Source organism: Loxodonta africana, chromosome 10 (assembly GCF_030014295.1).
Source record: "Loxodonta africana isolate mLoxAfr1 chromosome 10, mLoxAfr1.hap2, whole genome shotgun sequence".
Lineage (NCBI taxonomy): Eukaryota > Metazoa > Chordata > Mammalia > Proboscidea > Elephantidae > Loxodonta > Loxodonta africana.
This window is the reverse complement of record NC_087351.1, coordinates 88,407,037-88,433,662: the sequence shown is the minus strand read 5'-3', so window position 1 is coordinate 88,433,662 and position 26,626 is coordinate 88,407,037. Positions and strand designations below refer to the sequence as shown.

At 49.0% G+C, this 26,626-nt stretch overlaps 1 protein-coding gene across 3 annotated transcripts in view; it reads right to left on the bottom strand.

Moving 5' to 3' along the window:
• Positions 1-8,056: 8,056 nt before the first annotated feature.
• Positions 8,057-26,626, bottom strand: part of IFT43 (intraflagellar transport 43) — a 130,246-nt gene continuing 111,676 nt past the window's right edge. Inside the window, exon 10 of one of the 3 annotated variants that reach the window (XM_064292779.1) lies at positions 8,057-26,487. In XM_064292779.1, the coding sequence (XP_064148849.1) occupies positions 26,368-26,487 (120 nt within the window). In that variant the 3' untranslated portion in view covers positions 8,057-26,367. The remainder of the gene's footprint in view (positions 26,488-26,626) is intronic. The other 2 variants (XM_064292780.1, XM_064292781.1) reach the window with 2 other exon arrangements.

Sequence of the window (26,626 nt, the reverse complement as noted above, 5' to 3'; positions counted from 1 at the left end):
CGTCTAGTTTTCTTGTCCCCCACACGTCTGTCAGTTTGTCATACTGTGGGGGTTTGCATGTTGTTGTGATGCTGGAATCTACGCCACCGGTATTCAAATACCAGCAGGGTCACCCATGGCAGACAGGTTTCAGTTGAGCTTCCAGACTAAGACAGACTAGGAAGAAGGACCCGGCAGTCTACTTCTGAAAAGCATTAGCCAGTGAAAACCTTATGAATAGCAGCAGAATGTTGCTATACTGCCAGTAGATGAGTCCCTCAGGTTGGAAGTCGCTCAAAAGATGCTTCCTCAGCTAACAGATACGTGAGGAAATGCCCTCGATCATTAGCCATTAGAGAAATGCAGATCAAAACTACAATGAGATTTCATCTCACTCCAACAAGGCTGGCATTAATCCAAAAAACACAAAATAATAAATGTTGGAGAGGCTGTGGAGAGACTGGAAAGCTTATACACTGCTGGTGGGGATGTAAAATGGTACAAATACTTTGTAAATCGACTTGGCGTTTCCTTAAAAAGCTAGAAATATAACTACCATACTATCCAGCAATCCCACTCCTTGGAATATATCCTAGAGAAATAAGAGCCTTTACACGAACAGATATATGCACACCCATGTTTATTGCAGCACTGTTTACAATAGCAAAAACATAGAAGCAACCAAGGTGCCCATCAATGGATGAATGGATAAATAAATTATGGTATATTCACACAGTGGAATACTACGCATTGATAAAGAACAGTGAAGAATCTGTGAAACATTTCACAACATGGAGGAACCTGGAAGGCATTATGCTGAGTGAAATTAGTTGCAAAAGGACAAATATTGTATAAGACCACTATTATAAGAACTTGAGAAATAGTTTAAACTGAGAAGAAAACATTCTTTTGTGGTCACGAGAGGGGGGAGGGAGGAAGGGTGGGAGTATTCACTAATTAGATAGTAGATAAGAACTACTTTAGGTGAAGGGAAAGACAGTACACAATACAGGGGAGGTAAGCACAATTGGACTAAACCAAAAGCAAAGAAGTTTCCTGAATAAACTGAATGTTTCAAAGGCCAGTGTAGCAGGAGCAGGGGTCTGGGGACCATGGTTTCAGGGGAGATCTAAGTCAATTGGCATAATAAAATCTATTAAGAAAACATTCTGCATCCCACTTTGAAGAGTGGTGTCTGGGGTCTTAAACGCTAGCAAGCAGCCATCTAAGATGCATCAATTGGTCTCAACCCACCTGGATCAAAGGAGAATGAAGAACACCAAGGACACAAGGCAATTACGAGCTCAAGAGACAGAAAGGGCCACATGAACCAGAGGCTACTTCAGCCGGAGACCAGAAGAACTAGATGGTACCTGACTATAACCTATGACTGCCCTGACAGGGAACACAACAGAGAACCCCTGAGGGAGCAGGAGAGCAGTGGGATGCAGACCTCAAATTCTCATAAGACCAGACTTAATGGTCTGACTGAGACTGGAAGGACACCAGTGGTCATGGGCCCCAGAACTTCTGTTGGCCCAGGACAAGAACCATTCCTGAAGCCAACTCTTCAGACATGGATTGGACTGGACAATGGGTTAGAGAGGGATGCTGGTGAGGAGTGAGCTTCGTGGATCAGGTGGACACTTGAGACTATGTTGGCATCTCCTGCCTGGAGGGAAGGTGAGAGGGTGGAGGGAGTTAGAAGCTGTCGAAATGGACATGAAAAGAGAGAGTGGAGGGAGAGAGCGGGCTGTCTCATTAGGGGGAGAGTAATTGGGAGTGTGTAGCAAGGTGTATATCAGTTTTTGTGTGAGAGACTGACTTGATTTGTAAACTTTCACTTAAAGCACTATAAAAATTATATATATATATATATATATAAAAAAGATGCTTCCTCGAAGTGGAGTTGACCTTAATGACATGAATGGAGTCAAGCTTTTGGGACCTTCATTGGCTGATGTGGCACAACACAAAATGAGAAGAAACAGGTGCACAGCTTCTTCATTACAAATACTTTTTTTCAACAACATAAAGAGCAACTATATATGTGGACCTTGCCAGATGGAATACACAGAAGTCAAATCGACTATATCTGTGGAAAGAGATAATGGAAAACTCAATATGATCACTCAGGACAAGGCCAGGGGCCAACTGTGGAGAAGACCATCAATTGCTTATATGTAAGTTCAAGTTGAAGAAAATTAGAACAAGTCCACAAGAGCCGAAGTACAACCTTGAGTATATCCCACCTGAATTTAGAGACCATCGCAAGAATAGATTTGATGTGTTGAACACAAATGAACGAAGACTAGACGGGCTGTGAAATATCATGGACATTTTACATGAAGACAGCAAGAGGTCATTAAAAAGACAGGAAAGAAGGAAAAGACCCAAATGGGTGTCAGAAGATGCTCTGAAACTTGCTCTTGAATGTAGGGTAGCTAAACTGAACAGAAGAAATGATGAAGTAAAAGAGTTGAACAGAAGATTTCAAAGGGTGGCTCGAGAAGACAAAGTAAAGTATTATAATGACATGTACAAAGACCTGGAGTTAGAAAACCAAAACGGAAGAACATGCTTGGCATTCCTCAAGATAAAAGAACTGAAAAAAAATTTAAGCCTTGAATTGCAATATTGAAGGATCCTACTGGGAAAATATTAAATGATGCAGAAAACATCCAAAGAAGATGGAAGGAATACACACAGTCACTGTACTAAAAAGAATTGGTCGACTTTCACCCATTTCAGTAGGTAGCATATGACCAGGGACCGATGGTACTAAAGGACGAGGTCCAAGCCACACTGAATGCACTGGTGAAAAACAAGGCTCCAGGAATTGATGGGATGTTAACTGAGATGTTTCAACAAATGAATGCAGTGCTGGAAGCGCTCACTCGCCTATGCCAAGAAATTTGGAAGACAGCTACCTGGCCAACTGACGGGAAGAGATCCATATTTATGTCTATCCCAAAGCAAGGTGATCCAATACCATTGATATAACATGCAAGTAAAATTTTGCTGAAGATCATTCAAAAGCAGCTGCAGCAGTAAATTGACAGGGAACTGCCAGAAATTCAAGCTGGATTCCGAAGAGGACGTGGAACAAGGGATGTGATTGTTGATGTCAGATGGGTCTTGGCTGAAAGCAGAGAATACCAGAAGGATGTTTACCTGTGTTTTATTAACTGTGCAAATGCATTCGACTCTGTGGATCATTACAAATTATGGATAATGTTTTGAAGAATGGGAACTCCTGAACACTTACTGTGCTCATGAGGAGCCTGTACATTGAAACAGAACAAGGGGATACTGCATGGTTTGAAGTCAGGAAAGGTGTGCATTAGGCTTGTATCCTTTCACCGTGCTTATTCAGTCTGTATGCTGAGCAAATAATCCGAGAAGCTGGACTATATGATGGTGCAGAACCAGGCAGTGTTTCGTTCTTGTACATAGGGTTGCTATGAGCTGGAACCAACTCGATGGCACCTGACAGTTTTCCTGTCCCTTTCTGCCTCCTAGTCTTTGCCTTTGGGCTGGAGTGCCCATTTAGTGTTGTATACATGATTGAAGACGAAGCATGTTTCTCACGTGTGTTATTGTTTGCCCTATAGACCTGTCTAATCTTTGGCTAAAGGATGAACCTTGGGATTGACTTCAGTACTGAGTTAAAAGGGTGTCAGGGCCATACTCTTGGGGTTTCTTCAGTCTCTGTCAGACCAGCAAGTCTGGTCTTTTTTTTGGTGAATTTGAATTTAGTTCTACATTTTTCTCCCTCTCTATCTAGGACCCTCTATTGTGATTCCTGTCAAAGCAGTCAGTGGTGGTAGCCGGGCACCATCTAGTTCTTCTGGGCTCAGTCTGGTGGACATTGTGGTAGTTGTGATCCATTAGTCCTTCGGACAAATCTTTCCCTTGTGTCTTTGGTTTTCTTCATCCTCCTTTGCTCCATTCGGAATGGGAACCAGTAGATGTATTTTAGACAACTGCGTGCAGGATTTTAAGACTCCAGACGCTACTCACCACAGTCAGTTGTAGAACATGTTATGCCAGTTGAACTTGATGTTCCCCAAGACCATGGTCCCCAGCCCTCAGTGCACTGAGTTTTTGGGTTTTTTTTTCAATCATTTAAAAGTGTAAAAACCATTCTTAGCTCACAGACTGCATGAAAAGAGGCAGTGGGTCCGGTTTGGCCCATGAGCTGTAGTTTGCTGGCCCCTGCTTTAGAAGGAAAAGCCTGGCTTGGGTGTCTAGAAGTCCTTAATTCAAAGTACAGCTCTGCCATTTTCTAGCAGTGTGATCGTGAGTAAGTACTTAACTTCTCTGGACCCCATTTCCTCTTCTGAACATTTCTTCCTCTGAACCACTATCTACCCCCAGCATTGAGGGACTTAAATGAGAAGATTCAAGAAATAACATCAGCTCTTGGCAGCAGGGAAACCCTGGTGGCGTAGTGGTTAAGTGCTACTGTTGCTAACCAAAGGGTCGGTAGTTCGAATCTGCCGGGAGCTCCTTGCAAACTCTATGGGGCAGTTCTACTCTGTCCTATAGGGTCACTATGAGTTGGAATCGACTTGACAGCACTGGGTTTGGTTTGGTTTGGTCTTGGCAGCAGAGGCGGTTCTTGGGAATATTAACCGTCCAGGATTCTTCCCCACAAAGCGCTTCTATGCTGAAAAGTCCAGGCTCCTGCTCCTCCCCTTTGCCGTGGCACTCCCTCCCCTGTCCCCCAGCCCATGGTCACCTCTACACCCAGCTCCTGATTCTCTGAAGGTCCAAGCTGTCCACCAAGGAGAGCCAAGGTCAGCATGTGCTCCTCCAGCCCCCTGGGCCCTAAGACCACACTCCTTGCCCTGAGTGGACTGTATCCACCCCAGTCAGGCCCCCAGGCCAGTGAGAACTTCACTGCTCTCTTCAGACAGTCAGACCTTGAAAAGCTCTTTCTGACCCCTATCTACAGCTCTTTGATCAGAAAAGTTATTGACTGGGTCTTTCACAGGTGCCAGATTCCCACTATGTGCAGGACTCTGGCTTCTGTGAAGGCTGGTCCCCTTGTGTTACTAACACAGGATGCTTTGTCTGACCAATGGCGAATGGAAAGGGGCTCACGTGTGGGAGCAAGAGATGGAAGCTGGGCATCACAGCGCTGTGAGGGTCCCATCCCCAGAGGCTGGTGGTGTGCAGCCCCGAGCCTTGGAGCAAGACCAATGTCAAGTTCCCTTCCTTAAGCCATGTGTCATCTAGATTCTGGCCCCACCAAGAAAGGGAAACAGCTGGAGTTCCCCTTTTTGGTACATTTCAAGTACAGGTTATGCATGTTGGGAACAAGGGAGTGGGGCCTCCAGGGCAAAGAGCGTCACAGGCCAGTGCCCCCTGCTGCTCACTGATTCTCCATTGCTGAGCCTGAGCTCCCGCCACCTCCCTGCCAGTGCAGTGCACTGGCACCAACACCAAGGGACGCCTTGAGGCCCAGCCTCCACAGGTCCTTTCAGACAGGAAGGGCAGCATTAAGGGGGAGAAGTTGAAGGAGTGTGACTCTATGTATGAGCTGTGTGTGGGGCTGGTGGGAGCCGGGAGGGCTGCACACTCCTTGGGGGCCCAAACACGAGTATCTGTAATTCTAGAGGGATGTAATCTTAGCATGTAAAAAAAAAAAAAAAAAATTAGCATGGCATGCTTACGAAAATACGTCGTGGTGGGGGGGGCGGTGTCGTTGGGGAAAAAACCCAAACTTCAAACAAGCACATTATTTGCATAAAAATAGGAAGCAAGCTGAAGAGATTCCAGAGGACACATCTGAAAGTCCACAAACCCCCCAGCCTGGAAGGTGTCTGTGCTCTGACGGCAGCAACCTCAGCCCCACTCTGTGACCATTAATACTGTGTAGTGGCAGTGTCCCAAACTTTTGATCCACAGACAGTCCTACTGCAGCCTGCTCAAAATACCTGCACCCAGCTCCTCCTACTTTACCCCATTTTTTTTTCTTCACCGGTTGCTATCAAGCCGATTAACTCACGGGGCCCCCATGTGTGTCAGAGTAGAACTGTGCTCCATCGGGTTTCCAGTGGCTGATTTTTCAGACATAGATCACCAGGGCCTTCTTCCGAGGCACCTCTGAGGGGACTCAAACCTCCAGCATTTCTGTTAGCAGCTGAGCAAGTTAACCGTTTGCACCACCCGTGGACTCTGACCTCACTCCACAGTCACTCCCACCTGACTTCAATATGTATGTGGAGGTGATGGGGAGGGTGTGTGGCGTGTAGGAGGTGAGGACACCCAGCATGAAGGCTTTCAGCTGCACCTTCATCTCAGCTACTAACTCAGGCTTGCCTCCAGCCGTGTCCTCTGTCCTGCCGCTGCCACTGTCATGGGGAGAGAACTTTCTCCAACTTGTGAGCCTCCCACCAGCGCCCCTCAATGTTCCTTCCTCCCTCCCCACCAGACCCAGACAGGGCGGCTGGCAGGTTGGGAGCCGGCTCATATGCTTCCTCTCCCTTTGTGCCTACCTCCCGGTATGAGTATTAAACGCAAATTACAAAAGACGTGACCCAAACCATCTTTATTTCTTCTTTCAACAAGTGCTGCCTGCAGGGCCCTGATTCCAAATTCCGTTTCAATTATCTGGGCCATTTTAGACACAAAGCTGCTGGTGTTTGTAATTACGAGCTAGCGAGGAAGGAGGAAGAGAGAGGAAGGTCCAGTGGCACAGCTCGGGATGTCTGCCTCCCCAGTCTGAACTTGCGTCTGCGGTGATGAAAGGCACCCAAAACAAAGACGAGACCTGCTGGAACATGCCACATCACCCATTACCTGATGCCTATGGGGGCAAGGTTGCAGGCTCATGGGCCCTGGGTTCTGCACAGGAAGCTCAGAGGCTCCCCTAGCAGCTAAAGAAGCCTCATTGTCCTGCCCCTAGTGGTATCTGCTGCCCCTGGCTGCCTGCATGGCAGTGGTGCCCTCACCCTTCCAGACAGACAGACAGACAGACAGACAGACAGACAGACAGACAGACAGCACAGTCTCCCCATTCTCATCATTTGTCTCGGGGGAAGGAGCAAACGCTGCCCTGTACACACGGCTCACGGGGCCCACCAGAAGCAGCTCCCTGGAGAGAAGGAAACCAGGTAGGGAAAGTGTCTGCCAGCTTTCTCCAGTCTCCCCGCACACCACCCAGCACTGTCGTAAGTGGAGAACGGAGATGACGTCCTGCTCACTAAAGTCCCCACCTGGTGCCACGTACACGGATGTGGGGATTAGATTAAAAGCCCAGATGTTAGAGCCCAGGAAGGCTGCCCCAGGCCTGGCTTGGCCACTTACTAGCTGCATGACCTCGGACAAGTTATGTGACCTTGCTGCCCTCATCAGGGTTGTCATCTGTGAACATGGGATGGTTACAGTGCTTATACCCCATAGGGTTGCTCAGCAGATTAAATACGATTAAATGTAAAACCTTAGCATGGTGCCTGGTACATAGTAAGTGACAAGAAATGCCAGCTGCTGGGGCTATGGCTCAATCAATTAAGATGTCCAAGCTTCTCCAACCAGAGCCACAGGCACACATGTTTCAGCCCTCCCCCTACTCCCACCTTGGCACCCAGCTTCCTCCCTGACACCCAGGGTCCCTGGGAAGGCCTCGGGGCTGACCAAACGCTAGTCTGAGGCCTGCTGCTGGCCACTTCACCCCACTGAGGGGCTGCTGAGAGCAGGCCCAGGCCGGCCAGCGGGAGGGGCGATTTACAGCTGCGCTTTTTTTTTTTAACGTGGGCTGGGTGAGCCATTTGTCACGCTGAGCCCGGGCACCTTGTTCTACCCATGTTGAGTGTGTTTTATTGGTGTTGAGCAGAGTGAGGCCAGAGCGGAGTTGGGGATAGGAAACCCACTCAAGTGAAAAATGAGGAAAGCCAAATGGGATTGAGGAGAGTGAAAGGGGGAGAGACGGAGGGAAGGAGGTGAAGGGGTGGATTATAAAACACAAGACAAATGTGTGCAGTGGCCCCGGGGTTAGCAGAGAGAGGGGCACCCGGCTCCTGCTCTGCCCCTCTCCATTGCTGGACCCCATTAAAGGTCCAGGAGGCATGCGGCCACCAGGCCACTCAGGTCAAAAACAGCAAGGAAGCCAGGAGACTGTGGATCCAGACCAAGGTGCCATCAGGCTCAGGCTGAGGGGTCAAAGAAAAGGAGTGTGAAAGGAAAGGCAGACCCACACCAGAGCCTGGATCCCCTGATCTTCTCCCCTCTGCATCTTGCCCTGGCCTACTCTGGAGAAAGGGGGCAGGGGCCAGAACAGCAGAGATGCTTAGAATTTCACAACCTTCCCTCATTGTCCCTCAGAAGAGAAGTTTCAAGTCCAAAATCCTGAAACAAGACTCTCTGGCGAGGCAGATTTAGAGATTTCCCTGTTAGGGAACAAGAAAGGAAAGAGGGGGTAGGGGGAAAGGCAGATAGAGAGATAGACACTCGGCTTTGTGCCTGCAACGAGCCACTAAAGGTGCATTTTTAATTAAATTTATACAAAATGTGTCAGTTTTATCTCTAGGTTTCAAACCTGACTCTTTTCTATCAAAGAGGAGTATTGATCTCCATTGCCCCGGAGCTACCTGACTGAATTAAACAGAATAAATAGAAGGAGGAGGACCGAAAGGACTCAGAAACAACTGCAGAGAGGCAAAAATCTAATGGCGCCACAGTCATTTGCTGCAATTAAAAAACAAAACCATTTAGAGGGTCTGTTAATACTTTGAAGTCAGAAAACTCTTAGCTTCAAAAAAAAAAAGGCTGCAAACAGCTCCTAGGCAAAACATTTTAATTGCTATAAATCCTTCCATCTTTGCTGGCACTTGGGTATATATGCATTTTCCTGTACCACCCAGGTGCACGTGTAGCTCCCGTGCCACCCCGCGCCCACCCATATCAGCCCTAGACACCCAGAGCCTGGCCAAGGCAGCACCTCCCAGCCCTAGACACACAGGGGCCCGATGGGCTGGTTCTCACTCACCATCAGCTGTCAGCAAGTTTCTGTACCTCTCTCTACCTCAGTTTACTCATCTGTACAAGGAGGGCAAGAACACCTACTTCATGGGGTTGTTGTAAGGATGAAGCAATATAAAGTACAAAGTACAAAGTAGGGGCTTTGTACAATGCCTGAAACAGGAGAAGCGTGCCATAAATGATAGCTCAGAAAAACTAAAGGTCTGTCCACAGACAACGCTGAATCTCCTGAAGGTGGGTGACTCCACACAAATACTGGCCAAATGATACCTTTCCTGAGTCTTACCAGCAACTTCTTTGAGGATTTTGCCCACAGGGTTTTCCTACTCGGGGATTTTCCCCTAGGACTCTAGCTGGACGCCAGCAGAATCTGGGGCCCAGCGACCTCCCATTTTGTTCCTTGTGGCATCAGAAGTGGAAGTGCCAACCACCGAAGGGACTGCAGAGCGAGGGACAGGCAGCGAGGGGGCTGGTCTGTTCTGTCTGGCTACCTCACTGTTTCTGAATCTCAGTCAGAGCCGGCTTCACAGGCTCCGTAATAGGACTCTGCACTTAGAAGGGCCCATGCTTGGTTCAATGCTCTGATATCACTGTCTTGAAATTCTTAATCATTTTTAGACGAGGGGCCCTAAATTTCATTTTTCACTGGGCTCTGCAAATTATGTAGCTGGTTGTGATCTCAGTCTATCCCAGCCCCACCCCTGTGTGTTCCCTCTGGACTTATTTCTGTGAAGCATCACCATACCTCCAGTTGTTCAAAACCATGGCGCCGTCTTTACCATCTCTCTCGTTGCCGCCTGAATGACATAAATGGCTAAGTGCTTGACTACTAGCCGAAAGACTGGTGGTTCGAACCCACCTGGAAGGCGTTGGAAGACAGGTCTGGCGATCTGCTTCCAAAAGGTCACAGCCTTGAAAATCCTATGGAGCAGCTCTACTCTGTGCACATGGGGTCACCGTGAACCAGGACATACTCGAGGGCAGCTGATGATACCACCACTGCCATCACCAAGTGCTGTTGTCTCTCTAGACCAGGTGCTGAATCCACATCCCTTCCCTTTCTGTTCCTGAGCGCCCCCTGGCTCAGTCCCTCCCTACCTCGCATCTGAGGATTGCAGCGATTTCCCCCTGCTCAAGCCTCTTCCTCTTTAATCCATTTTGAGCAAGGTGCGTGTGGGCCAGGCCAGTGGCCATTGCTAAGCTGAGGTCAGCCTGCTAAAGCAGGGCTACCTACTCAAAGCGTGGTCCTTACACCAGTAGCAGCAGCAGCACCACCTGAAAGCTTACTAGAAATTCAAGTTCATGGCCTCTCCCCAGACCTACTGAATCAGAATCACCAGGGGCAGGACCCAGCCATCTAGGTTTTAACAGGTCTTCCTGGTGATTCTGAGGCTGGCTAAAGTTTGAGAGGAGTCCCTGGGTGGTGCAAACAATTAAAGCACCCAGCTGCTAAGAGAAAAGTTGGGGATCTGACTCCACCCAGAGGTACCTCGGAAGAAAGGCCTGGCGGTCTACTTCTGAAACATCAGCCACTGAAACCCCTTCAGAACATATTTCTACTCAGACACACAAGGGGTTGCCATGAGTCAGAGGCAACTCAATGGCAACGGGTTAAAGTTTGAGAAGGTCGCTCTAGTGGGGACTGGTCATCTACCACTCCTGGCTCCCCAGCCCTCCAGACCCAACGTTGCCCCTGCTAGGCTCACCCCCCACCCTACCCTCTGGGGAGGTGGACATCCAGGCTGCAGAGCCCTCCACTCCTCTGCCTATCAGGAGAACTGATCATTCCCACCGCCACACGGGCAGTAGTGGGCTGACCAGCACTGCTTAATTAAATGGGGAAAGATCAGGTTAACGCCAGATAAGCAGGCAGGATTAAAACAGAAAGAACAGACAAGGGGGGAGCTGTCAGCACCCTGGCCTGTCTAGAGTGATTATTAATAATGATAAGCGGAGAACAGGAATAATAAAGGAATAATGAACTGGTTCTGAAAGTGATGGGAGATGGGACTTGATAGGGGGCCGGGCCCTGGCCGCCTGCTGCCCTGGGAGTGCAGGGAGGCGAGAGGAGCAGGCTTGGTTTGTGGTGGATGCTCAGGGCCAGTGAAAGGAGGACCCCTTCCTTCATGAAGACCCAAGACCCTGGAGGCCGGTTTGACCTTCCTCCAGAAGACTGTGGATGTCAATGTGCATCAAAATCGCCTGCAGCAGAGCCGTGTTTAAAACACAGATTCCCAGGCCCCACGCAGAGATTCTGATTCACTAGGTTGAGGGTGGAGGTCAGGAATCTGCATTTTTAGTAAACCTCCCCCAGGAAGTTCTCATGCAGACGGTCCATGAACTATGCTTTGAGAAACACTGGCCTTACATCAGGGGGGATATTCAACCTGGGGTAGGGGGCACATTTCATGTTAGATCATTCAAAAATGACATCTGGCAGCAGCTGCCAAAGATGGGCAGGAGGGGGAAGGGAGAGGTGACCTTGTGCCTCCTGCAGCTGGCACTCCACAAAAGAGGGCCACCAACTGCTGCCTACATACAGAGCTGTACTACAATCGGCCTTGTCCGGAGCCTGGTGCCTGAGGGCTTGCTGCTGGTCCCCTGGCATTGACGCTGACAGACACAAGCACAGCCATTTCCTGCACAATGACCACAGAGGCCAGAGGGAAGAGGCCAGGTGGGGGCTGGGGAGAAGTGGGGAAGCAAGCCCTGTCCTGGATTCTCCCAGTGAATGCTGCGAGGGACAGGTGGCTCAGCATTGCCAGGTCTTTCAAAAGAAGCCAAAACCTGTTTGTTTTTACTGTGCTACCCCTGATTTTTAAATATTGACCACCAATGAAAGAATTCCAAGAATTCCGTTTCAGTCAATACTGTGTGCACAGGCTTCAGCCCATGAGCCAGCAGTTTGCAGCCTCTGTCTTAGACTAACTAAACTCTAAGCAGTTGCCACCGAGTCAACTCCAGCTCATGGGAAGTCCCTGAGTGTCAGAGTAGGCCTGTGCCCCATAGGGTTTTTGGTGGCTGATATTTTGGAAGTAGATCCCCAGACCTCTCCTTCCATAGCCTCTGGGTGGACTCAGACCTCCAGACTTTGCTAACAGCCAAGCTTGTTAACAGTTTGCACCCCTCAGGGACCTGCCTTAGGAAAAGGTTCTCAATGGGGAGAGGTGGGGCTGGAAAGGTGCTTATTTAAAATGCATATTCTCCAGTCTTTCCCAGCCAGACTCTAGTTCAGTGGGTCAATGGACCCAGAAATCTGTATTTTTGATAAGCTTTACAGGTGGTCCCTGGGCCGCCTCTGAGAAACTCCACCTGCAGGTGGTGTCCTTTTTTCCTCTAGCAAAACAGCCTTAAACAGCCCACTTAGAGGAGGTTAGAAGAAAACCTGATGTCCTTTTCTCAAAGGCAGGGATCCTGAGGCCTGAGTCCCAGCTTTGCCAAATTAATGGGCAGAGCTCCAAGGTGCAATGGCCCTGGCATGTTGCTGGCCATCGTTTACTGAGGGGAACCTGGTAAAGGGACAGAGCCCTGCTGCATTCCCCCAGTCAGGAGGAGGGACCAACAGAGACTGATGGAGATATAAAACAGACGGACACTGCATCAGGTGCTTTATGAGGAAGGCCTGGAGTCAAGCCTCAATTTCTCTTATCTGTAAAATGGGCATGATTGCAGTACCTATCTTCTGGTACTGAGAAGACTGAGACAATGTACATAAAGCACTTAGTATGTTGCCTGATACCTGGTAAGAACTTCATAAACGTTAGATATTACTATTATTGAGGTAGAGGAATATGAACAAGGACACACAGGTAACGAGGGCACTGGGGGACTTAGCTCTCAGTCCTAACCACGTACCCAGCCATTTCAGGGAACAGCACCAAATGCCATGCCTGGTCCACAGAGCACTTACCAGTGCATATTAAAAACAAATGCTCAAGAGAGGATACCAACCCTGATTTCCCCTCTAAGACCAAACATGACACTCCCTCACAAACACACACACAGGCTGGCCTAGCTTTTCAAGCCAAGCCTCCTCCTGTCTCCACCACAGGCCACCAACGTCTTCTCCCTTATGGCCTCACTATCTCATTCTCCCCAGCCCCCTCAATGCCCTGGACAAGCGAGCTCAGGGAATTGGTGTCTCATTCAGACTGAGCCCACTTCCTTCTCCTGGGGCTCCTCCTTCTCATGGTTGCTTTGAGGGGCCCAACTCTACCCCAGCCTGCAGCTAGCCTCAAAATTTCCTGTCAGACTGCCATCAAGTCCCCCTGAAAGACAGGCAGCTTTTCTACTCATTCCAAACCACCTACTGGGTAAGAAACAAAGACAGAATTGTCCCATTCTTCCCAATGGATTTGAATAGAAGCTGGTAATAAAATCAGGCAGAAGAACCAAGCTGAGCCTACAAGGAATCTCGCATGTAATAGCAGATGTATCTATTTATGGTCTGTCAAGTTCACTAGCATCTTACCATATCAAGCTGAAAAATTCACCCCTGTTTGAACAACTGGGTATGTTTTCTTTGAAAAAGACTAAATTTTCCTTTGTTTTATGCTTCTGCATTGATAGGTCAATTTGATAATAAATACATGTTCTTTCGTTTGGCAGAAAAAGAATGAGGAAGACAGGTCCGTGTAGGGAAAGCTGTGCAGGATGTGCTGTTGGGTGGAAAAAACAAGTTGTAGGTCAGGCTTAGAGAATGACCCCAATTGTATAAATAAAACAAAGCTCTGTGTCTCTGTTGTGGATACAAACCACAAAAACCAAACACGCTGCTGTCGAGTCGATTCTGACTCACAGAGACCCTGTAGGACAGGGTAGAACTGCCCCATAGGGTTTCCAAGGCTGTTTTCTTCACAGAAGCAGACTGCCACGTACCTCTCCCTTGAAGTGGCTGGTGGGTTTGAACTGCCGGCCTTTTTTTGGTTAGCAGCCGAGTGCTTAACCACTGTGCTACCAGGGCTCCATATTGTGGGTATATGTGTATGTAAATGTACCGAAACTATCCAGAAGGACACATGGCCACCTGGGAGAGGACTGTCGGATAGGTAGGGGCAGGGCAGAGTGAAAAGAGATTTTCATTATATTCAACTACATGTTTTTCAATTTAGTGAATATGTTGTTGTTATCTGCCATCAAGTCTGCCCCACTCATGGCAATCCCGTGCACAACAGAATGAAACATTCTGCTGTAGATTGGACTGTTGTGACCTATAAGGCTGGTTTTCAGAAGTAGATGACCCGGTCTTTCTTCCTAGTCTTAGTCTGGAAGCTCCGCTGAATTTAGAATGTCAAAAATGACTCCCAAATGACTATTTTCCTCCAGACTGAATCATCTGCTCTCCCCAGTGGTCAAATTTGCTGGATTTTCTTTTCCAAACATAATCATGAAGAATTAAACTGAAGATAAAATTTAAAAGCTTGCACTTGAGTCTGCGCAGCCACCTGGTCTGAGGGTCAGGGTCTGAGGTGGCATATGAGGGCCCCTCTGTTTCCTGACCTGGCTCTCAGGCCCCACAGAGGACGCTGCATGAACTCAAGACGGTGTGGGGCAAAGGGGTACTTGTGTTCCCATGATGGTCAGAGTGATGGGGAAAAATTTTTGTAAAAGTCAGGTTTATGGAGGTGCAATTTACCTACAATAAAAATCACCCTTTTTTAAGTAAGCTGCTTGAGGAGTTTTACAAATATATATAGACATGTAACCACCATCACAGGAGTCCCTGGTTCCCTGACGGGCGCAAATGGTTAATGCGCTTTGCTGCTAATCAAAAGGTTGGAGACTTGATTCCACCTAGAGGCTCCTCAGAAGAAAGGCCTGGCTATCTACTTCTGAAAAATCAGCCATTGAAAACCCTGTGGAGCACAGTTCTACTCTGACACACGTGCGGTCACCATGAGTTGGAATTGACTCCATGGCAACTGGTGGGTAACCACCGCCACATCAATACGTGGTATCTTCCCATCACCCCAGAAAGTTTCCTCCCACCTGTTTGTAGTTAATTCCCTCCTCTCCACCAACACCGCCACTAGGGTTTTTTGTTTTTTCTGTTCTCTAGTTAAACTATTATTTTTTTTCTCTTTGCCTGGCATCCCTCTTCCTTTTCATGTAGGCTCAATCCACACCCAGTGAGGCATCTTTCTTGTTGGCCTTTCTTCTGTTTCGTTGTCCATAAAAACTCAGGAGACCCTTGGAGGGTGCCACCTTTCAGGTTTGCTTCAGAATAAGTACGACCGTTTTCAAACCCCTCAGGAGCTCCCCTCTGCCGAGGTAATGCACCTTCCAGTACCGGGGTATGATTACCTAAACGTTATCCCTTCTTCCAACTTCAGCGGTGACGCCCCAGGATCCTGATGGGCAACTTGTCTCCCTCTGAGGGCACACCCTTGTCTCCTGCAGGCCTGGGGTGCCATGACATCCCCTGTACTCTGCCCACAAAGCCACCAACAGTGGCTCCTCATACTCGACCTCAGCGAGAAGCTAGCCGTTGCCATTGAGTTGATTCCGACTCATGATGACTCATGTGTATCAGAGAAGAACTGTGCTCCGTGGGGTTTTTGACGGCTGATTTTTTTGGAAGTAGATCACTAAGGCCTGTCTTCCAAGGTGCCTCTGGGTGGATTTGAACTGTTAACCTTCCTGTTAGCAGCAAGTGTGTTAACCGATTACACCACTCAGGGGCTTCAGCAAGAAAAGAAGAAAGTGTTTCCTTCTACGGAGATGAGACTGAATTCCTTTGCCAAAAGCCTGTTGTGGGAATTTTGATTCCTCCCTTTCAGGCCAAGTCAGCTGGATCAGGTTCCAAGCTGGCACTTGTGTGAGTGAGAGAGAGATCTACTTCAGCCAACCTCCTTCTCTCCATCTCCAGGGGTCCCAATCCAAATTAAACCCACACTTCAGCCAAACCATGGGTGTTCAGGAGGCATCTGGCTTTGGAGAGGGGGCTGTTATGCCCACCCCTTACAAGCTATCTTCTCTCAGCCCACCCAAGGGTCCTTGTCCAACCACCACTCTAGCTGGACCACCTCAGGCCCACTGCTTGGGTCCTCCAGGAAGAGACACCAAGATAGAACTAGAAGTGCAAGAGGTTGACTGAGGGTAAGGTAAAGTAGAAAAAGGCTGAAGGATGAAGCTTCAATGCCTGGAAATAAGCGGGGAAGAAGGAGGGCCTGGAGGCAAGAGTTTCAGACTGTGGTGTGGCTCTGAGAAAGTTCTGACCAGCCCAGCGGGAGCTCTCACGCCAAAACTGCCACAGAGGAGCCTGTGTTGGCCAGACATGGGGCGTCGTTGTGCCCCGCCATGTTTAGTCACTGGAGGCTGTCAGCTAACTGCACCCCACACTCCAGCTTCTCCCCTGAAGGGTGATAGGAGTGGTGCACTCCGTGGCCGCCCCTCATCCTAAGCCCAGTATGTAGACCCTGCAGGCCAGGTGGGTGGGCTCTCTGCCCCTGCAGCCTCACTACCCTCATCTTCCCAGTGCCTCTCTACAACAACTGAGGCACTGGTGGCTGCTCTAGAATGGAGCAGAGAGGGCAAACCTCCTCCCTTTTCTGTGCCTGCTGAGGTGGAGACTCTTCCTGAGCAGATGCCATCAGCTCTGGGGCAGAGCTTAAACAGTTAAAAACCAAAAACCCACTGACAACTCACAACTCATAGTGACCCTATAGGACAGAGTAGAACTGCCTGATAGAGTTTCCAAAGAGCACCTGGTGGATTTGAACTGCCAACCTCTTGGTTAGCAGCTGTAGCACTTAACCACGACACCACCAGGGTTTCCAACAGTTAAGCCAAGGCAAATGGCTAAGGGTCCAGCTCTGGCCTTGGAAATATCACAGAACTCCGCTTAAGTGCTTGTCAGATCCTTGCTGGACACAGGGTTAGGCTTCACCTAACTGGATCTTCTTCAGAGCTTCCATGATTTTAAGTTACACAGCAGGAGAGGTAAAAGGCAGGCGTCCAGATTCCTGGGACAAAGGACACTGGCCTGCAAGTCAGAACCATAGCTCCAGTCTCCAGGAATATGACCTTAGGTAAGTGTCCTTGGGGAGCACTATCCTCAATGTCAAAATGAGAAGGCCAAGGCCAAGGAGGGGTCTCAAAGTCAAATGCCTGCAGTGGGCAGGCAGGAAATGTAAATGATGGAGGGGGGCCTATTTAGGGGGGCCATTGCTACTCAGCTCAAGTCAATTGCTGCCATAAAGGACTGCAGGCCCAAGGTGGACAGAGAAGTGGCAACTCTAGGTTTTTCTGTAAAATCTCCCTATTTTAAATGCTCATAATTAAGCAAAAAATACTACGTAGGCAAAGAAAACCCTGGTGGCATAGTGCGTAAGAGCCACGGCTGCGAATGAAAAGGTCGGCAGTTCGAATCCACCAGGTGCTCCTTGGAAACCCTATGAGATAGTTCTACTCTGTCCTATAGGGTCGCTATGAGTTGGAATTGACTGGATAGCAACGAGTTTGGCTGGTTTGGTTTTATACAGACCAAATAAAACATCCTGTGGATCAAATTTAGCCTGTGGGCCACTAGTCTGTAACCGTGGGGTAGATGCCCACTGTTAGGGATTAAATGGTGCCCCGCCAAATATGTGTTGGAACTGTAACCCCTGTATCTGTGGATGGAATCCTGTTTAGAAATAGGATTTTCTTTGTTATGTTAATGAGCAGACACCCAGGTAGGGTAGACACCATGTGAGGATTGTCTACAAGCTAAGGAACCAAGGACTGCCAGGAACTACTGACAGGGAAGGCATGGCATGGCGGAGACCCCAATTTGGACTTTTAGTCTCCAGAACTCTGAGCAAATACATTTCTGTTCTTTAAAGCCATCCCCGTGCGGTATTTCTGTTACAGCAGCACTGGGAAACTAAGCCACCCATGAGGTCCTGTCAGCCCTAACAGCCCATGACTTAACACCGGGTGCAACAAGTGGCCAACACCTATCCATTTAAAGCGATAAGGACTAATCTTCATTGAGAACTTACTACGTGCCGGACGTTCGACATGCCTTAGCTCATTTAATCATCTCAGTAGCCCTATAGGGCAGGAATTATTTTCAACCTGACTCCACAGATGAGAAAATGGAGGCACAAAGAGCTTTGGGAACTTGCCCAAAGTTTTTCAGCTATGAAGTGGAAGAGCAGAGAGGCCAACCTGACCTCAACCGCATTCTTAGCCACTGTACCCTACTGCCCCCTTCCTCGGGGATGACAGGCTCCTCAGGAGCATTTAGCACCAAGAAGCCCACGGTTAAGTGCTCACTACTAGCTAAAAGGATGGCAATTTGAACCCACACAGAGGTTCCTTGGAAGACAGGCCTGGTGATCTGCTTGCAAAAGGTCCCTGCCTTAAAACCCTTATGCAGTAGTTTTATTCAGCACACATGGGATTGCCATGAGTTGGAATCAACTTGAGGACAGCTAGCAACAACAGCCCAAGATGCTATCCAGGGAGGATTCTGGGTCTGGCACTTAAGAGTCATTGTTGTTGGGTGCCGTTGAGTTGATTTCAACTCATAACGCCATGTCACAGAGGCTATAATCTTTACAGGAACAGCTCGCCAGGTCTTCCTCACACGGAGCTGCAGGGTGGGTTCGAACCACCAACCTTTAGGTTATAGCAGCTAGGCACTTAACTGTAGCGCCATAGCAGTCCCAGGGAATCAGCAGTCCCCAGATTCCTGTGCATTCTTTCTACCTAGGGCTGTAGTTCCCCTGAGCCCTCCCAGGGCTGCGCCTTGGGTCACACCTCCACTCTGCTTGCAGGACATATGTCTGGGGGGTTGAGCCTACTTCCACAGAAGATCTTTTGCAGGGCTTTTTCCAGTCTTCTCCCGGGCCAGGTATTTCCTGGTGGACAGTATGCAGAAGAGATGCTCTCCCTCCCCCCAAGGCAACGCTATTGGCAGCAGCCACAGCAGATGTTCCTGGGCGGGCTGGCCAGCCACCGTTCGGAGGGAGCCAAGAGCCCCGCAGCCCGGGAATTCTGGGCTAATGCTTAGCCCTGGCATGGCCCCCTCTCTCGCTGACCCCTCCAGTCCAGGTCACCACGACAGATGCTGGGAACATATGCGGTGAATTAATTCACTCCGTCGCAGCCACAAGAGGGACAGTCTCTTCCCTGCCTGCTCCCACCACCCCTGCTTCCTGATTTTCGCTCTCTCACTAAAATAAAATTCGGAATGTTTTTTCCCCTCCTTGCTCCTAACGCCCCATCCATTAGGCTTTCTCTTTGTTAATCTGAACCTTCTGCTAAGGCATCTGACTCCTACATATACCCCTCCCCACTGCACAAATAGGGCCAAAGGGCTGAGGAGGAGCCCAGAAGCCACCCTTTCCAGCTTTTTGTCTATAGATAGATTATGTCCCAACTTCCCTGGAACTGGTGTTTGTTTCCGCTTCTTAAGAGAAGCTTGTCTGTCTCTTTCAAGAACCAGAATCTCCCACTCGTCCAGTCTTTCCTTACATCTAACTCAGGTCACTCCTGCTGCAATTGATTTTCTGGATAGGGATAAACAGCTGAGTGTTGGGAGCATGTGGTGGTGTTTCTCCTCTGCATTCTTTCCTTTAAGCCAAGTTGGCAAGCTTTTTGGTAAAGGGCCAGCTGGTAAATATTTAAGGCTTTTCAGGCCATACAGACTTTGTCACAACTACTCAGTCCTGCCTTTGTAACACAAAAGTAGGCATAGACAATATGTAAATGAAAGAGCATGACTATGTTCCAGTAAAACTTTATAAAAACACTCGTTGACGGGATTTGGCCCACGGGCTGTAGTTTGCCGACGCCTACTCTGTGTGAACCAGCCTGCTGGTTACGAAGCTCCCTTTCTCTCTTCCCCCATCGGTACTTTGCAGCTGATTATATGGGTTCCTCCGCTCATCCAGAAAGGCCCTTTGCTTTTCAAAATCAATGCTTTGAAAGTATAGATGAAACTTGTCTATTTCTTTACTAGCTTGTGAGCTTCTTCAGGTCGGGACTGCATCTTATTTGACTTTGAATTCTAGGATATGCGTGGGGCTTGACAGAAACCTAAATAACCCCCAGCAATATCCTGAGGAAGCTTACAGGATAGTGGGGAAGACAGACAGATGAGTTTTATGTTCTCAAAACAGACATCTGATCAATGACAGGAGGAAAGAAGGGAGAGAGAAATTGGGAGAACGTTCCACCTGCAAAGCCCACAGTGACCTGAGAAAAGGAAACAAGAAAAAGCAAGCGCTTAATTAATCCCGGTGCCCTAAAGCACCTGAAAAAAACTAAATAAACTAGTGTTCTGAAAAACAGCTTGGCGGTTTCTTAAAAGTTAAACCTATCATGTAAGCCAGCAGTTTCACTCCTAGGAATCTGCCTAAGAGAAATGAAAACGCATATCCACACAAAGACACGTACACAAACGCCCATAGCAGTGTTATTCATAATAGCCAGAACCTGGCAGCAACCCAAATGTCCATCAGCTGGCAAGTGGTTCAACAAAATGTGGTGTATACACATTGTTACGGGCTGACTTGTGACCCCAAAAAGATATGTTCTAGCCTTAAACCCTAGTACCTACGACGATGGCTTTATTTGAAAACAGTCTCTGCAGATGTAATTAGTTAAGATAACATGAGGTCACACTGGAGTGTGGGGGGGGCCTTCTCCAGTACGCCTTGTGTCCTTATAAAAAGAGGAAGAGACAGACAGACGCAAAGACAGGCACAGAGGGAGGATGGCCATGTGAAGACAGAGGCAGAAGTTGGAGCTGTGGTGCCACAAACCAAGGGTCGCCTGGGGCCACCAGAAGCTAGACAAGGCAAGAAAGGATCCTCCTAGAGAGAGCCTTCAGAGAGAGCATGGCCTTGCCGACACTTATTTCAGAATTCTGGCCCCCAGAACTGTGAGAGAATAAGCTTCTGCTGTTTTCAGCCTCCCAGTTTGTGGTATTTTGTTACAGTAACTCTAGGAGACTAACACATCCATGCAATGGAATACTCTTCAACGATAAAGCGGAATGAACTGCTTTCCTGTGGTATAACATGGATAAACCTCAAAAACATACTAAGTGAAATAAGCCAGAATCAAAAGACTACGTATTGTATGATTCCATTCATGTGAAATGTCCAGAAATGACAACTTTATGGAGGCAGAAAGGAGATGAGTGGTCACCTAGAACTTGGGAGTGGGAACAGCATTAACTGTAAACAGGCCCAGGGGAACATTTTAGAGTGAAGAAAATGTTCTAAAACAGGATTACGATGCTGGTTGCACAACGTACAGATTTATTAAAATCACTGAACCATAGGCTCACAATGGCTGAGTTTTATGCTATTGAAATTATACCTTAATAAAACAGTTAAAAAAGGAAAGAAAGAAACCCTGGTGTCAAACCATTCCTCTAGCCATGGCTGAGAAATGGTGCCCAGGAGGTGGTGGAAGGTGATACCCTCCAGCAAAACATAGGGGCTCCTGCTATAAAATATCCAATGTGACTTTCCCTACGCTCACTTGTCGATCCCAACCAGTTCCAAAATCTAATAACAACAGCAGCCTTTACTGGGCATCACAATCTCAGAAGATGGTACTAATACTACAGCCCATTTTATAGATGAGAAAACAGGGTCACAAAGGGAACATCGCTTGTTCACTGTTCCACAGCTTCTAAGTGGTAGAGCTGGACCTGGAACCAGGCCTCTTGATTCTGAAACCTGCACTCTTCACCACTGCCCTTTGCTGCTATACCTGCTGCCTTCCCCACTGCCTCTTTGCCCCAAGGAAAGAAGCATAGCGATGCTTGAGCAAGCCAAGCAAGGATGCTAAGCCGGGTTCCTCATTTTGCTGTAGGAAACAGTATCCTCGCACGCAGGTCTCCAGCACTAATTCTCCCAGGAGCCCCCCTCACCACTAGCAGAGAAGGCCTAGATTTAGCTCAGCGGCACATGGTGGTCGAGCTACCTGAATGCATGGTAGCATCAGTTTCCAAAACAAAAAGCCTATCTGGAGTGGCCTAGGGTTTAGCAAAGAAGAGCCAACCACGAGGGATAGAGATGACCTCCGGTTCAGACACAGGCCTGTCTGGATGAATTTCTTGCTTGAACTTTTCATCAGGAGCCGCATGTTTCCAGGGAGCGTTCCATGCAGAGGCCTGACAATGCTGCTTTGTCTGCCCTGCGCACCTGGCACCACCCGGCATGGCGGGAGCTGCCAGCAGCCCCCTGACCTCCGGTCTGTGCAGACGGAGCACATTGTTCTCCCCGCCCTTCCTCTGGCATAAACCGTTCAGCTTCTTCCAGCCTAAGGCATGCAAAGGCCATGCAGCAGTTTCAGGAAAGTTCTCTAAAGGCTCCCCGGCGAGCCAGAGGAGGCCTGAGAGTACCTGTGTCAGGGGAGCGAGTGGACCCCACACACACAGAGGCCTTTTCTGTGAGAAGCCCAAGCTCTCCCCTTGTCCCCTGCACACTGACCTCCTGCTGCTCCTCAGACAAGCAGGCCCATTCCCTCCCCTCTTGGTTTTTGCACTTCCTGTTCCCTCTACTTGGAACCCTTTCCCCCCACATACCAGTCTTGCTCCTACCTTTCACCTTCTTCGGGTCTTGGCTCAAATGTCGCCTTCTCATGAGGCCCCCTTAACCATTCCATGTAAAATTGCAACCACTGCCCCACATTCTCTTCCCTGTTTCTGCTTTATTTTTCTCCATGGCCTCTGTGACATGCTGTTTACTGATCTGTCCATTCCCTCCACCACCAGGATGTAAGTGCCACTTGGGAGGGAGTTTTGCCTGTCTAGTTTGTGGCCATGTCAGCAGTGCCTAGGACACAGCCTGGCACAGGGTAGGTGGCAATCAATACTTCATGAAGGTACAAACTTCCCCACTAGAGCCTGGCCTAAGAACAGCATCTCTGAAGCTACTGCCCAATATCAAAGACACCATGGGAGATTGTGCTGGAGACCAGCTGGGGCTTCTCAAGTCTGCTCAGAGGTGACATGAGGGAGTCCAGGAGAAACTGGTCAGGAACCAGTCAGCATGCCACATGCAAGTGGAGGCAGCATCAAGACCTATGCCTTCCCAAGGTCATGGTAGCTCCACAGACGCACCCAAACTCCCTGAGGGACTGAATTGCTGGGCCAACGGCTGTGGCGACCATGATCTCAGGGAATATCTAGCTCAGTTGGCATAACACAGTTTATAAAGAATATGTTCTACGTTGTACATTGGTGAGTAGTGTCTGGGGTCGTAAAAGCCTATGAGTGGCCATCGAGGACACTCCACTGGTCTCACCCCTTCAGGAGCAAGGAAGAAAGAAGAAAACTAAAGATACAAGAGAAAGATTAGTCAAAAGGACTAATGGACCACATCTACCATGGCCTCCACCAGACTGAGTCCAGTACAACAAGATGGTGCCCAGCTACCACCACTGACTGCTCTGACAGGGATCACAATAGAGGCTCCTGGACAGAGCTGGAGAAAAAATGTAGAACAAAATTCTAACTCAAAAAGAAAGACCAGACTTGCTGACCTGACAGACATTGGTGAAACCCTGAGAGTATGGCCTCTGGACACCCTTTTAGTTCAGTAATGAGGTCACTCCTGAGGTTCACCCTTCAGCCAAAGATTGAACAGGCCCATGGAACAAAACAAGACTAAAGGGGCGCACCAGCCCTGCAGCAGGGACTAGAAGGCAGGAGGGAACAGGACAGCTGGTAACAGGGAATGCAGGGTTAAGAAGGGAGGGTGTTGACATGCTGTGGGGTTGTTAACCAATGTCATAGAAGAATGTGTGTTCTACCTGTTTGATGAGAAACTAGTTTGTTCTGTAAACCTTCATCTAAAGTACAATAAAACAAACAAAAAGACCTGTGCCTTCCCCATACCCCTGCAGAAAGCGACATTGCTGGGGCCCTGGCTGCCTGTCTATTCTCTCATGACATCTTGGGCTGTCTTCTTGGGTTGCCCCTGAAGTCTAGGGTGGGCGCTGCTGCTGTTTGGAACATATATGAGTGAGAAAAGCAAAGTATCTCAGAAGTCAGTAAGCACTGGGTGGACATAGAGTCTAGAACAGCCTGTCATTCTCCAGGCTCTCTGACCACATGATGTTCAAATCTTGGCTAAAGGATGAAGCCCAGGCTGGGTGTGGCCAGGACATGGCACGGGCAACAGGAAACTTGGTCCCACATGGCCTGAGTCCGACTCTTGTCCAGGCTTAGCTCATTTCACCAATAGCTGTTCCTCACCAGGCCCACTGGCTGTAACCCTGCCTCCGGGGGCCAGGACTCTGAGAGGCTTCACACCCCAGGCCTGGCAAAGCTCTCTACTTTGTGGTCACTGCATACTTTCAGAGACAAGAATGGTTGCCTGGTCAGTGCCCAAGGGGAAGCAGGCAGTTTCTCCCAGTGCACCTCTACATCTCCCCACTATTACAAACAAACACATACACAGTGGCTGTTTTGTCTACTTTGACTCATAGCAGCCCCATGTGTGTCAGAGTAGAACTATGCTTGTTAGGGTTTTCAATGGCTGATTTTTTAAAGTAGATCATCAGGCCTTTATGCTGAGGTACCTCTGGGTGAACTCAGACCTCCAGTCTTTTGGGTAAGAGCCAAGTGCATTAACCATTTATCACCCAGGGACTTCCTGCCCACTCTAGGCCAGGTTACTTTCCTAAGCTGAAGGCAACAGAGAAGGAACAGGAACACAGATGTCACAAGCACAGGCTCCCTAGTCAGACAAGTGGGTTTTAAGAGGCAGACAACTCTGTCACTCAGGAGCTGGATGACCCGGAGCAATTTCTTAACCCTTCAGAGCCTCAGTTTCCTCACCTGTAAATGGGACCACAAAACAGCACCTGCTTCACTGGGCAACGGTGAGGTCAAGCCAGGTAAGTCATACTGAGCGCTGAGCCCTGTGCCCAGCAGGCAGTGAGCACACAATAAATGTTAGGCCTTGTTGCTGCTGTTATTATCACGGGAGGACGGAAGGCAGTCCCCAGCTACTGGCTCTGGCTGGCTGAAGGCCCCTAGGACCATCAGATTCCTGAGGCCATTGAACTGGCCAGTAATTAAGGGACAAGAAATACAGACTTTCCCCTTCGGGTTGCAGGACGATGCAGATTCAAGAAAACCCAGCCTGGATGGAAACTTCTCTGGGGCCATGGGAATTATTCCAAAGAGGGGCTCCCTGGGCTGAGAGTGTGATGCTGGAAAAGGGACCCCAAGCCACTAAATCCCCGGGTTTATAATTACCAGACCTGCATCCTCTCTGCCTGTTCTGAGCCTCGTGGTTCACCGGGGAAGGGCACGGCAGTCATGCAAAAATAACCCCCCAGTGGGTTTTTGATGTGTTGAGCCTCTTTGTTTTTCTGTATTTTAATGAGGGCTTTCCAGGCAGGATAAGAGGTGCTCAGCACTTCCTGTACGCTCCAGCTGGGCTGGGTGAGGAGCAGGGCTTACTTAGTTAGCTGCCAGGCTGCATGGGCCTGGTCCAAAGCGTGTCCAGGAGAGGGGGACAGGAAAAGGTCCCTGTCCTCAGATGTCTTGGGAAGAGAGGGAGAACCAAAAACAAAAGCTGTATCTGTGTAGAAACAGGGCTGGGCTCAGGGCCTTTGGGTCTCCTGCATTTTGGAGCAGTGAAGACAAGCAGCTCTGTATCTGAAAGCTCAGGGGCTCTGGAAAACGGAGCAGAGGAGAGCCCCCAGAGAGAGCCCTGCGAGGGGCTGCTAAGCTGGCCCCTTCTCATGAGAACCAGAGCGGAGGTTCTGGGAAGCTGTGGCAGAAGGGGACTGCAGCTTTCAGAACCTAGGGCACGGGCTGCAGGAAGAGGAGAGGAAGGGAAGGGCTGTCAAAACAGCTACCAAACCCTGAGGTGAAGAAGGGATCACCTGATGACACCCACGTCTTGCTCCCTCCTCAGCCTGAAAGCAGGTAACAAAGGAGGCAGGGCACCTTCATGAATTTAACTGACTAGTACTGAATGTCCACAGTCAGAACGGCTCATGCCAGGCCCTCCCCAGGACCCAGCAGGCAGGTGTCTGAACCTCCCACATCCCCACATTCCCAGGGCTGCTGTGGCCTCTTGGAACTGAATGATGCCCCTTCTCCTCCTGAATCTGACGACCCCTCATGCTCTTCAACAATGTGGAGAGTTCCCTTCAGGATGTTTAAAAGCCACTCAGCTTCACTCTCGATGGATCTTTCTTTCGAGAGGGTGCTGGGAAGAAATGAAGAGATGGCCATTGGAGAGTAAAGCAATTTATTGTAATTGAGGGACCCAAAGTGGCCTGCTGAGAATAACTATTTTATTACAAAATATTCTAGATAAAAATTCTAAGCTGCTTGTCAGCCTCTTCAGTTTTAGGCTTGTATTTTTTTCAAGTCCAAGGCAGAGGTTACTATGTACCTGGAGAATGGTCTGCTGTCCTCTCCAGGGTTCAGGGGTGCCTGGGCTGTCCCACAGGCTCCTCATTCTCCATCTGAAGCTGGTCCCACTCAGTGAGGAGCTCTGAGGACACCTCAGTGTACAAATGGTCCCAGTCCCAGCCAACATCATCCTGCCAAGAGGGGTATCGCTGGGTAAGACAAAAAAAGGCCTCTGCCCTCCATCACAGCCACCTTCCCACACCCATCCGGGCCTCATGGAGACCCAGGTCAGCCCCTGGGCCAGCTGGGCACGGGAATGACTAGGCTGAG